General features: G+C 38.1%; 1 protein-coding gene across 2 annotated transcripts in view; it reads left to right on the top strand.

Annotated features, from left to right (window-relative positions):
• Nucleotides 1-999: 999 nt before the first annotated feature.
• The window catches only part of LOC127623090 (segment polarity protein dishevelled homolog DVL-3-like), a 42479-nt gene continuing 30461 nt past the window's right edge, over nt 1000-13017 (top strand). For both annotated transcript variants that reach the window (XM_052097336.1, XM_052097337.1), the window contains exon 1: nt 1000-1443. In XM_052097336.1, the coding sequence (XP_051953296.1) occupies nt 1283-1443 (161 nt within the window). In that variant the 5' untranslated portion in view covers nt 1000-1282. The remainder of the gene's footprint in view (nt 1444-13017) is intronic.

Consider the following 13017-nt stretch of genomic DNA (forward strand, 5'->3'; position numbering starts at 1 on the left):
TATTTGTAAAATATGATCTTGGCTCGTTTATTTACATTTGTAAAACACTATACATATTTGTTACTCCTCTGCTCATTTTCACTCAAATTGACCTTTGTATTTGCACATTGCTTTCTGTTTGTTTGCGAGTCGAGTTTTCCTTTGCAAAGCAGATTGAGTTTGTTTGCAAAATGCTGCATTTGTTTGTTTAATTATGGCACAAAATTAACTCCATAGGGGTAGTCGTTAACCGTCAGCTCGCGGCGGGATTATATAAAGTCAGAAGTGTTTTGAACGGCGAGATTAAAAAAAATTATGCTTTGCATAAAGAAATGAAACGTAAACCTATATTTAGTAATATTAAGATTTTTTATTTATTTTTTTTGCATTGCGGTTAAGCACATTTCCGGCAAAAATCTCTCATTACTCTGCCACGAACTGAAAAAAATCCCGTGTTCGTGTCAGGTTTTGTGTGAAGAAATTTGAACACTACAAACAAACCCTGACATATGTGACATCAAGTAGACCACGTCTTTAAGCCATGAAATCTTTCATGTGCACCTGCAGAGGACCTTCAGCGCACCGCGGTGGAAACCGCTGTGATAAACAACTGTGTAGGAATAACAATGTCCTCTAGAGAGCGTCATAGGCACACTAATAAATCATTGTACTCCGTTCTCTTCAAGTAGTTCCAGTTCCAGTATAAAGCAACGACTTCTTCAAGCACAAATTGGTTGGTTGCATTACAGACGAACATCGCCCCAAAAATAAGTAATACTAAAAACATTCGAATAAAACAAACCACCGTCAAAACGAAAAATGATTGAGTCATTAATATGCAACAACACAACTTCACGGCTACTTATGTAATTGAGATGCATCGTCCCCAGAACCAAGAGCTGAAATAAAACCAGAGTAATATTTTTAAAACTCGTCCTGTAGAGGGAGCGCAGTGGTAAATCGACAGGAGGGGCTATCTCACATCGGCCGACAGTTGTTTCTATAGGACAGAGAGGAGGAAAAAGCAACAGTATTCATAGGGAGTACAGTGTAGACCGACCTGTAGTCGCTTTAAACTGGAAAGAAATCGCAGAGGACCATCTATTATACATATATAATCATACCATTAGATAGATTTGTATTGAATACGTCCGCAAGGATACTCAATAATTGGGTTATTAACCCTGACAAGAAGAAAGCGCGCAGTGGTTGCGGGTGGACAGGAGCGCACAGCGGTGGAAGCGGGAAGCGCGCCCGGCTGTGGGGCTGATGCACGCGGCCTGTCGCTCAGCAGCGGCCCGCTATGGCGGAGACCAAGATCATCTATCACCTCGACGAGCAGGAGACTCCCTACCTCATCAAACTGCCCATCCCCGCGGAAAGCGTCACTCTTGCCGACTTCAAAAATGTCCTCAATAAACCCAACTACAAATTTTTCTTCAAATCTATGGACGATGATTTCGGGTAAGGCACAATATTAATGTTAACACAGAAAACCCTCTTTGTATTTGTATCGTCCGTTGTTCCTGTCAGTGAGTACCGTTACCTCAGACCGACCACTTTTAACGGCTTTATTTGGGTAACGTCATTTCGTTTGTTTTATGGCTACTCGCAAATGCCTCATCGGTTTCTCTCACACTGCCTCAGAAAACCAACTCAACTGTGTGTATTAATAGTGTTTCATGCTATTTTAAACGCTGTATGAATAAACAGGCAATACACGGTAGTTTGTAGCACATACACGCGTCTATTGTACACTCGGTGCCCATTCACACTGACATGATGTAGAAGACGTGGTCTTCTACATCATGTCAGTGTGAATGGGAGGAGGCTTTATTATGTGCTTTGACGTTCAAAGTCTGAGATTTGTTTTTCTTTAAAAGGAAGAGTCTTTTAGTGACAGACCAGGTGTGAACCACTGAGTTATAATTAGAGAATACAGTATTATTAAAATACAACATATTTAATGTTTATATAATGAAATACAATAGCATTAACAATGTGTAATTACAAGTCCTTGCTACTCATTCTTATTACTCAGCACTTGTTCATGTAATGACACTGTAACATGAACACTGTGATGTAAAATGTGATCGAAGAAGCATCTGCTGGGTTTAGGCATTCAGTAGTTGGGAATATGTCTTCTTTTAGGATTCCCACAGTCACAGAAAATTTAAGGACATTTACAAATTGTGATTTCCAGGTCTGGATAAGTAATGAAAATGACTAAAATCTTATTTTTTAAAGCTAGATATATAGTACTGTGCAAAAGTTGTAGGCACTTGTGAAAAATTATGCATTGTGAGAATATCTTCAAAAATAATGCCATAATGTCATTTATCACTCAATGTCATACAAAGTCCAGTAAACATAGAAAAGCTAAATATATTTGGTGTGACCACCTTTGCCTTTAAAACAGCACCAATTCTCCTAGTTACACCTGGACACAGTTTTTCTTGGTTGTTGGCAGATTGGATGTTTCAAACTATTGGATAATTCGCCACAGTTCTTCAATCTATTTCAGCTGTCTCAATTGATTCTGTCTCTTCATGTCTTCTCAGACTGACTCGATGTTCAGTGGGGGGCTTTATGGGGACATGACATCTGCTGCAGGACTCCCTGTTCTTCTATTCTAATCTTTTATATTTGCAAAAGTAATGTTTGGGAGTCTAAAATGTATTTTTCCTATTGACATACTAAAGCTGAAAATATAAATAACCATCTTAAGACAAATGTTTTTGTGAATAATCTTATGTGCCAAAGACTTTTGCACAGTACTGTATATTTTTTTTTTATAGTCCAGCTATAAAATATTTTGTTAGCTAGAATTTGTTCTTATATTAAAGGATTTCAAAAAAATATGTAAATAATGAAAATTCATTGAGAGAGAGAAAATAACCTTTCTGGTGTAAATGCTTTTATTGCCTCTGATGCAACCAAAAAATAATTAATTCATTCCTATATATCTCGCCTAACTCAAGACCAGTTATTTTTAACATGGTGCTGTTTCAATGCTACTGTGTTTATAAAAGTAGCTGGCTGCGTATTTAGATGGAGACATTTAAAATCACTTAGATTTGGGTACTAACCCCAATAATGCAGCAGTAGTATGTCCGAATCCTCATAAAAGAGTATGAGAGAAATACCCAGATGACCTGCTATTTCCGTGAGATTCTGAAGTGCAGATCAACTGGACACAATTCTATCCCATGTCTCCTCAGGAGCTGAGAAGACGTCACGGTCAAAACGGTAGATTTAAAAAACTACGGAGAACTGTGAGTCAGAATGCTCTTTTCAACTGTAAGTGATAGATACCAAGAAAGTTCTTCCATGTGCGATTATGTCCGCGGTTGTTGTTCTAATGTCATATATTTGTGTCACGAATCAATGCCCACATCCCCGTATGAAGTTTGTCCGGAGGCTATTCCTACTTCTCGCATGCATACCTAAAATAACGTACTGTTTTACTGGCTGAGAACTGCATCCTTTGTTAAATACAGTGCAGTATGACACTACGTGGTCTTGGATGCATAGATGGTCTCTGTTGTTTATGTGGGATAAAGTGAACTTTAGTGCTTTAATGCACAACCCAAATAAAGCGTCTGAGGTCTGGAATGCTGACTTGGAAACAGTGGATCACTCAGGAATCATGCTCGGCGATCCTCAGAGCAGATTTCCACAGTCACTGTGTCACCCACAAAGAACAGTGTCATGTTGCTAAATTCAAGTCCATGTGATCTGCTTTTTGTTTGCTTTTGTTGGCATGCTTGAGAGTTCTCCTTTAGAAGCCAAGCTACACAAACCTCCTCACACACCCACATACAGGACCCTCCTAATCATTTATTTAAATCCACGTTGCTTGTTTGTGTCAATGTACTATCCAAACCAGCTCGTCAAGGTGAATAGCCAGCCATTGTTCCTTGCCCTTGGCATAATCATTTCCAGACTTTCCTCCACCAGGGCATGATACAAAACAATCCTGCTTGTTTCATGCCTGTTACTGCGTGCGATTCCAAATCAAAGCATTGGCTGACTTCATCTCAGTGACCTGGAACAACAGGCAAACTAAGTGAAGCAAGATTAATGACAGTGATATTGATACCATCTAATCTGACAGTAATAAGTTGTTGTTAAAGCTTCTACATTACAACATGTGTGATCAGGATGTACCTAAATAATTGCCAAGTATGACTTGTTTCATTTTAGATTCTAAAAATCAGCTTATGAATTTATATATATATATTCAAGACTTCATAATTATTGATGGAATTCAGGATTTGTAAAATTTAAAAAACCTAAAATGTGACCAAAATGTTGGAAAAACTGATTATGAGAAAACATTTGTAAAATTAAGATTTTCCCCTATATAAATAATGGCATTAACTGAGAGATTATTATTGAAATATACCCATCGGAATCAAATCAAAATCAGAATTGATTTGAATCGCATTAAGAGCCTGTGAATCAGAATTCAATCTGGAAATCTGTATCAATACAAAGCCATTATGCATTACATAACCAACAAATTAATTTAAAAGATTTTCCGTGCGCAATCAAATTCCGCATTAGCTCAACTAATGACTGTTGTACTTGCAATACAAAACACTTGTTTACAAGTTCTGAAAAGAGTCGCACATGATCTGAAAGTGACAAGTGCCTCAAAATGACGTGGTTGCTTCAGCAATTTAGTTCTTATCTCACATTTGCTCTTTATGACACTATCTGTTAGGTTTAGGTGTAAGATTTAAGGTAGGAAGGTGGGATTTGTTCTTGTTTGGGAGAAAATGTTAAACACTTTTAGACACTCAGTGAACATTTCACCTCGGAATTGCCGTTGTATGTGTAAGAACCCACGTAATATAATTTTGTAAACATCACACAGTCAAGTAATTTTCATGAGATCAGGCTCGCCAAGAACAGTCAATTAAAATGTACAGGAACACCTTCAAAAAGTATGCTATTAAAAAGTACCTTTTTAATAGCGAGAAGACTGGGGTGTTGAGCTCTTCGTTTTAAAGCCATTGTTTGTGAAATTGCTGCATGGGGACAGGTGTCTGAGTTTCAATTGCTTTTATAGCTTATGCTGTAAAAAAGCAGATTTATTTGATTGAGTTTGAGTAAATGACATGCTGTATGTTTTTATCAGAGAGTCTGATTTCTTCCTTAATGTTGTTTTTATGTCTGTGAGTTCGGAATACACTAATGGCAGATGTAGTAAGAGTAGTATTGGGTAGTATGCCATTCTGAAATCAGCCTCTCTCTCAGAGACACACACACACGCCCATGGCTTCATGCTTCACTGAAAGTTGCAATTTATGAACACAGAATGCCAGCAGTAAACTTGATCCTTTCAAGCTACTATTTAACCCTCCATATAAACACACGCACACGCACACACACACACACACATATGCATACACAGACAACAACACACTCTCTCCAGTGCTGGATCTGTGTGACTTACATCATGTGTGACTTCATCTAGTGGCAGGAATGTGTCATGATGACGGGGCTTACCTCACATTGCATTACTTTTTGATGAAGTTAATCTCACTGCAGTCGTTACTTCACCAGTTCAATTAATTAATGTTCTATAAGAAACTGGCATTGGTGGGAAGATCTTGTCAAGTACAAAAAGGGCTAATAGGTTTTCCTCTAGGTAGATTTAGTGTTGGAATACATTGAGTGTGAAGTGGTTATACATTGCTACTGTTTGTGCACTGTGTTTGTGTCAGCTTCTCTCTTGGGTCTCTCTCATAACAGCTGCAGGGCCAGTAAGGTCATTAGCATCATGATTATCATTATAGTACACATGCACGCACGCATGCTCACACACACGCTACACACACACACACACACACACACACACACACACACACACACACACACACACATGCATGCACACAGTAATTTCACAACTAGATGCAGGATCCTGCCACTGAAAAGCTGGACACTGGTGAAACACTATGTTAGAAATGGAGATACACAGGGTATTGAGTTCATTATACGGCATTCATCAAATAATTAGTTGCAGCTATTTTCTGTTTGTATCTATTATCAGGGTGAATTATTATTTGAAAAGCAAATCTTTTTGAAAAGAAAATAAAGAGTTTGTTTGTGTACACACTTAAGCTAAATTCGGTTGTCAGTTCACCTTTTAGTGCTTAAACCTGTGACAACCACATTTTAAGAAATTCCATGTAGTGATTACGAAACCAAACTGAACAGCTACTGTAGTTGTTAATGATGTGATCAATAGTGTGTGAGAGATGTTTCCATCTTCTCCTGGTGTAAATCAATTAAACAGATGTATGTGTCTTCATTCACATATTCCTGTCTCTCTGCACTGTACTTCCTCTCACCAGCCATGCAGTCTCGGGGTAACCCATACATTTCAGCCCAGAGAAAGCACGTGCACTGTTAAACCACAGCCACTTAGATGTGCAGTTCATAAACAAAATATTCTGTCAACGGCAGCTTACTAAACATTGTCAGATGATAATACGTCTCAGGTGGATAATCGTTTTGCTAAAAAGTAGCGAGCACAAAACGGGTTAAGCTGGTGGCATTCATGGTGATCACTTGTCCATCATCACAATTGCAGGAGTCAGTCCTGTATTCCACACATACATGGAATAAAAATGTAGGGGATTCATTCCCGCATTTAAATGCGGTTGTCTCTCCCGAAATTTGTAGTGTTCACGTGGCCATATTGGAGCTCAGAGCTCCACCCAGACATTTATGGAAACTAAGCTGCAAAACGGGTGATTCAGTCATTGTCATGATGTCACATATTTTTTATGTCTCAGCACCTATTCAGAATTCACCAACTAAGTCCACCTTGATAAACAACAATGTGAACGCTGGTCCACAGAAATCAGCCAATCATAGAAATGTGCTTCATGTGCACGATTTGGAAACGAAAACCGGTTCTTATTCAGAAACAGTTCAGTAAAAAAACAACAACAAAAAAACCACCAGAACCGGCTGATTTTCATGACTTTAGGTTCCTATAACGGTTCTCAAATGTGCATTCTTCCATTGATGTGGATGCAACTTAGAGCTAAAAATCCTCTGGCAGTGTTTTCTGCAATACCACTCTCAGCATTTGTGGTGGACAGATTGTGCGTGTGACGTAGAGATAATGTGAGTGAAATTAAGCGCATGGTTTGTAATTTAAACACAGTATTTAATCACTTTTAATATAGAAGTTTGAGATTTTCATTATACAGTATGTCTTGAAAGAAGTGTGTGTGAGAGAGAGAGAGAGAGAGAGAGAGAGAGAGAGAGAGAAAGAGTGCTCTTAGAGTTGCCGGTCTGGCAAACCTGAGCAGCAGAGAGCTATTTTACTAACAGGCTGACTTGTTCTCTCTGATGGAAGTGATGCTTCTTTAAAGGAGACTGACCTACTTTCCCGGCTTTATTTTCCTGTCTTGTCCTCTCTCTGGTGCGTGTGAAGGAGTATGGTTCTTTAAGTGTGTTGGACGGTATTAGCATATTGTACATGCCTGTGATTTCCAGTTTATTACCATTGCGTGTGTGTGTTTTGGGTCTCTGTGGATCTCTTTGCATCTCTGGCTTATTGTCTGGTGGTCTCAGGCTTTGGCCTAACTCTGTCTCTCAAGAATGAAGATGGGGGGACCATTTGCAGACTGAGAGTGCTCACATCCCTCCCTTTTCACTCTCATCCACTGCCCTTTTCTCCTCTCTCTCCTCCTACATCCCTCTTGCTGTGGGAGCGAAGGCTTGTTTTCTGGACTAAATTTAATCAACTTGGGCTGTGAAAACGGAAGATCTCTTCATTAGAGATGATGAGCTCTGCTTACAAATCAATGGTTCCTGTCTGCACACATGAGCCATCTACACACACTGCACCAAATACACTAGGCTAGCTTGAAAAAGTGTTTGTGTGTATATATATATATATATATATATATATATATATATATATATTTTTTTGTGTGTGTGTGTAGAAGTATTTTTGTTTTGTGGCTGAAGTGCATGGAAAATAGATGGAGAGAAGATATTGTAACAAATGAAGGTGATGTTTGGTTGAAAAGGTTGGAAACCCCCTTGAAAAATTCTTACATTTAATGTCAGTTTATGTAATCGATCATGTTAGGCAGCTGCATTTGTCACCAGAGGTTTTTTGAATGTCATGTGTGGGAGGAGAGCAGAAAAAGAGTGCTGATCTGTAAAATATTAAATTGTCTCATCATTTGATTAGAGGCTGCTGAGGCCAGTAAATCCAATAAGAATTGAATTTCTCATTTTCAAAAATGTCTTCCACAAAAGTACTAAAAGAATTGTTAATGGAAGGGTTAAGGAACCAGAATCATTAGCCCTTCATTCCTTACAATTCCCATCCCTACTTTCATACATTGAAATTACAGGTGGGAATCTTCACTGACCTCACGATTTGATGAAGCGTAACTATTCAATCACAAAACGATTCTCGATGCATTGTGATGCATCTTGTACTCCAAATTTGTATTAATTTTATTAATCCAATTTTTTCTCTTCCAGCTTTTTATGTAACAGCTGTTTTCAAAAATCAGATCGAGTCACATTACATAAAAACACTATTAAATTAACTGATTATGTATATTGTTGTATATTTGAAGCATTGTTCATTATTTTTATTTAATAGAATTAAATTATTAATTTAGAATGAATTGATCACTAGCCTATAACTATAACCACAACAAAAGTTTGCTGGTCCAGGATGGCTACATGAGACACATTATCAGCAGGTATCTGAGTGCATATGTCAGCTTCTCCTTTCACACTACAGGTCATAGTAGAGTGACACAAATAGCAGGGATACTGCTTAAAAAAAAATTAATCAAGCATCTTGTATGCGCACTGTTCTGACGAGCGATAGACCGGCAATGAGTAACAATCAAAGAAATAAAGTGCGCAAGAGGAGAGAAAAGCATTGAAAAACAGAAGACAAAACAAAATAATTACTTGAAAATAAAAACATCACCCACATCTCCCGAACAACTGTCTCATCATTATTTTCAGCAGTTCTTCCCCTTTCTGTTCAAATCAATGCAATAACGGTGCAAGACTTCATGTTGTTTGTTGACGTGTTATTGCGAATAAACTCTCCCATTGCTATGTGTACAAAAGTGCCACTGTGCTGCTGCAGTTTAAATTAAACTCTTGAAATATAATTGAAATTAATACACTTAAGAAATGCAAGTATTGGCATTTTCCTCTTAAAATATTCTTAGTTCACTATATTTTAATTAATTTAGTAATGTTTAGTTTGAATTTGTGAATTGTTTAATTACTGTTAATGAAATATTTTTAGTAATAACTTGAATAAAATCTATATTTTGTTTACATATTTGAGTTCATTAAAACTTCACGTTGTGGATCATGGGATATTTCAGTCCTTTGGACATATTTTGTTATTTTAAATTAAATCACGACATGTTGCGAAAACATTGTAGCCTACATAACATTCAGTTTCTCTGGTGTTGGTGAGATGTCAGCTGAATATGCTTTCCCGGCGATCAATGACGTCATTGTTGGCTGGGATGAAAAAAAGGAGACCAGCAGATCAAAAGTGCTTGCTGTCATGTTGTACTTTTACACACTATCACAGGGTATGCAGAAAACATTGTTTATTTATAGAGAAATGCTCCTACGCTGATTTCATTGTGCCTCCTTCATCTTCTATCTGTGCTGTTCTCCTTCTGTCATGCGCACAAGACATGACATTCAGCGCAAGCTACACAGGCCCCCATGAACACTGCATTTTTTGGATGATGTGTCAAGTTAAAAGTAGTGGAAACTTTGAACATCACATCTCAAGATTTCGGTATTCTGTTGTGCTTTACCAACTTGTTGTGGTTCCTCCTCTGTGAGCGGTTCTCATTCTGTGGCTGTGCTACTTGTGAGGTTTGTTGTAGTATGCTGCCACCTATTGACGCGGCTCGGAAAACGGATGTCCTTCAAACTTGAATTGCTCGTAAGGCAGGAAAATCTGTACTTTTATTATGGAATTTATGTACAAGTCAGGGGGCATGATTAATTATGCAAATAATTTTTTTTGCGTTCATGTAAATATAAATCGCTGAAAATCCTCCCCGTACGTTATTGCTTTCAAATCTTATTTGTGCACGAGCATATTCAAACTTGGAGCATATCATATCAGTGACAACGATCTCATAACCAAACATGATGCACCAAGTCTGAATATGCAGAAGCATGAATGAGATTTTTCGATGGAAGTGGAATACAGCACACAATTTGTATGGACTACTTTTATGGGTTGTTTTACCTTTAACTTTTGTCCCTGGTGACAATATGCACACACTGTGTGGAAAGAGCAGCATCAAGACACTCTTAAAATGTCTCCTTTTGTGTTGCACTGATGAAAGAAATTCTCTTTTTTAGGTGAACTATTCCTTCAATTGAAAATATAACTCAGCTTTGAGCAGGAACATTTCAGAAGAGGCTGCTTCAGGAGATGTTGGACCTCATGCTGCCAAAGGAATGAAGAGAGCAGAGGAGAAGAACAGAATGAGAAAAGGAGGTGTAGAGCTGCTCTCCAAGCCTCTTATGTCACCATTCCTGCTGAGTTTTTATTGAATAGCCCAAGTAGGATTAGAGTCTGCACTCTAGAACAATGTGAAATCTGCTCACTAAAAGCAACAAAGTGCTCAGATTGGAATTCACAGCAAGCTGACAATCATTGTGCTTATACCAGACTCTAATCCGAGTCCTTCGTTTACATACTGTGGGATATAATCCGTTAATCATGCAAAAACACTCAGGCAAATAAAGACTTACACATACTGTATGTGTGGGCGGGTTTGGGTGGTTTTACAAGGTTTTTTAGGTTACAAACTGGTAATTACAAGGTATTATGCTATAAATATGGTTTATGAGGACAAATCAAATCGCTTAAAAACATACTAAACAAATTATTATTTTTTTTTTAAATTTACAAAGTTTTTTGTGAGGGTTAGGTTTAGGGGTAGGGGATAGAATCTAAAGTTCGTAAAGTATAAAAATGTCTACAAAGAGTCCTCATAAGGATAGCCGCACCAACATGTGTGTGTGTGTGTGTGTGTGTGTGTGTGTGTGTGTGTGTGTGTGTGTATATGTGCGTGTGGGACAATTGAGCTGTTCTCAGTTGGGCAGAACAATATGTTTTTGGAAAAATTGGACAAAAGTATTTAGATCATGACATTCACCCAACAGTTTGAGTTCAAAAACTCAACAATGTTACTTTCATCGTGTATGATATATATTATAGCACAACATGAATTGCACATAGGCACACACACACACATACACAAACATTGGAACACATGACAGAAACAGAATGAGATGGATGTTGGGCCTGAGAGGCTCTGACTCATCACTTGAACAGATGTGAATTCAGCAGATACAATACCTGCTGAATGATTTCATAAGATCCGCTTCATCTGACAGGAAAAGAGAGAGAGAAAGGATGTTTGACTCTGAATATATAAAGCTCTGAATATGGATGTAAAGAAGTTAAGCAGCAGATTAATTTGATTTTTACATTGAAATGAAAGAAGTGGTTCAGTGAATGGTGTTAGACTCATGTGCACTGATTAATAGCCCATTTGCCTTTAATTCACTGGAAAGTTCAGGGAGACATGACAGTAGAGGGAGAGTGAGATGGAGTGGGAATTGGGCACAGAAAAGACTCGATCTTCCATGCCCACCAGAATATGCACTACCCACTGTCACAGGAAAGGACAGTCTGGCAGACACGTGTAGTGACCAGCCACAGTCTAATCACAATATTTTTTTTATCTCATGTTTTTAAATGAATGTGTTTTTAACAAAATTCTTGAATATTTTTCAATGCTTTGATGGCATGAATCTCAAAAACTTTAGCAAAATCCAGCAACAAGTTCTTCCCTTAAGTGCTCATTGTAGCAGCCTGGGAACTTGTAAACACAACTTCCACCATCGGGCTGAACAGTTCTCGTTGTTGAACTGTGCTGTTCCGTACCGATCTGGGCTTGTTGGCATGGGTACGGTTTCTTTTTGTACTGTGGTGGATGCACACTTGCTCAGTCAGAATGTACTAATTGTGAGTCGCCACATCACTACAGGTGCTCCACCAGAACGGTTCTCTGTCCAGAGTATGGTTTACTAACCATGCTGTCATATCTGGGCCTGGAGCTTGTAAATATATATATTATTTAGTAAAATATCTATTAGTAAATGTTAGTTAGTAATTATTAAAATTTAATTGCAGTGGGATTGAGGTGTACCATTACTTTAGATATCATTTGAAATCAAGTTTTTTAATCACTTTCCATAAAATAAGTGTATCATGATATACTGTGTATCATAATTGACCAAAATACATTTTTGGTGACATTACTTAGCCCCATTGTGCAGTATGCATCAGATGTTCTGTGAGTGGTCTGTGGGCATGCCATCAAATGCAAAGATCTATGTGAAATTAAACATAGCATCATAGACCAAAATAAAGCATTCACATTGTGTACTGTTTTTTTAAACATAGATGCGTACAGGAAACAATGAGCATATCATCTTGTGTGCATTATTTCTGCTACTCTTAAGCGCAGCCTCACAGTTCTGTCACCACTGTAGTGATCACCACTGCCTTGGTGTTTGGTATGAGAGGTGTGATTAAAAATAGTTGAGTGGTTTTGATTTATATTGCATGAATCCAGTTATGATCGCTCAATAGATTTGTATTATTAATAGATCACATGGTCTATTTCTGAAAACCTCACATGCTTCCCCAGCCAGCTGTCTTCCTCCCTCTTCCTCTTTGACAAAGGTTTCCATGGTGACAGGAGTCAGTCAGGGTCAGCACCTTTTTATAAAGCAGCTGAGAAGGAGGAGGAGCTAGGGGGCATGTGCAATTAATTTTATTTTATGAGGGTCTAATTTAGCCTGTGTGTGGGGGACTATTGTAAACTAAGCTGATCTTTGTGGCGTACTTATTTAGTGGTATTCGCCAAAGCAAGTATCACTCAGGGTAATCTGGGCCCCCTGACTGTATAT

Source organism: Xyrauchen texanus, chromosome 29 (assembly GCF_025860055.1).
Source record: "Xyrauchen texanus isolate HMW12.3.18 chromosome 29, RBS_HiC_50CHRs, whole genome shotgun sequence".
NCBI lineage: Eukaryota > Metazoa > Chordata > Actinopteri > Cypriniformes > Catostomidae > Xyrauchen > Xyrauchen texanus.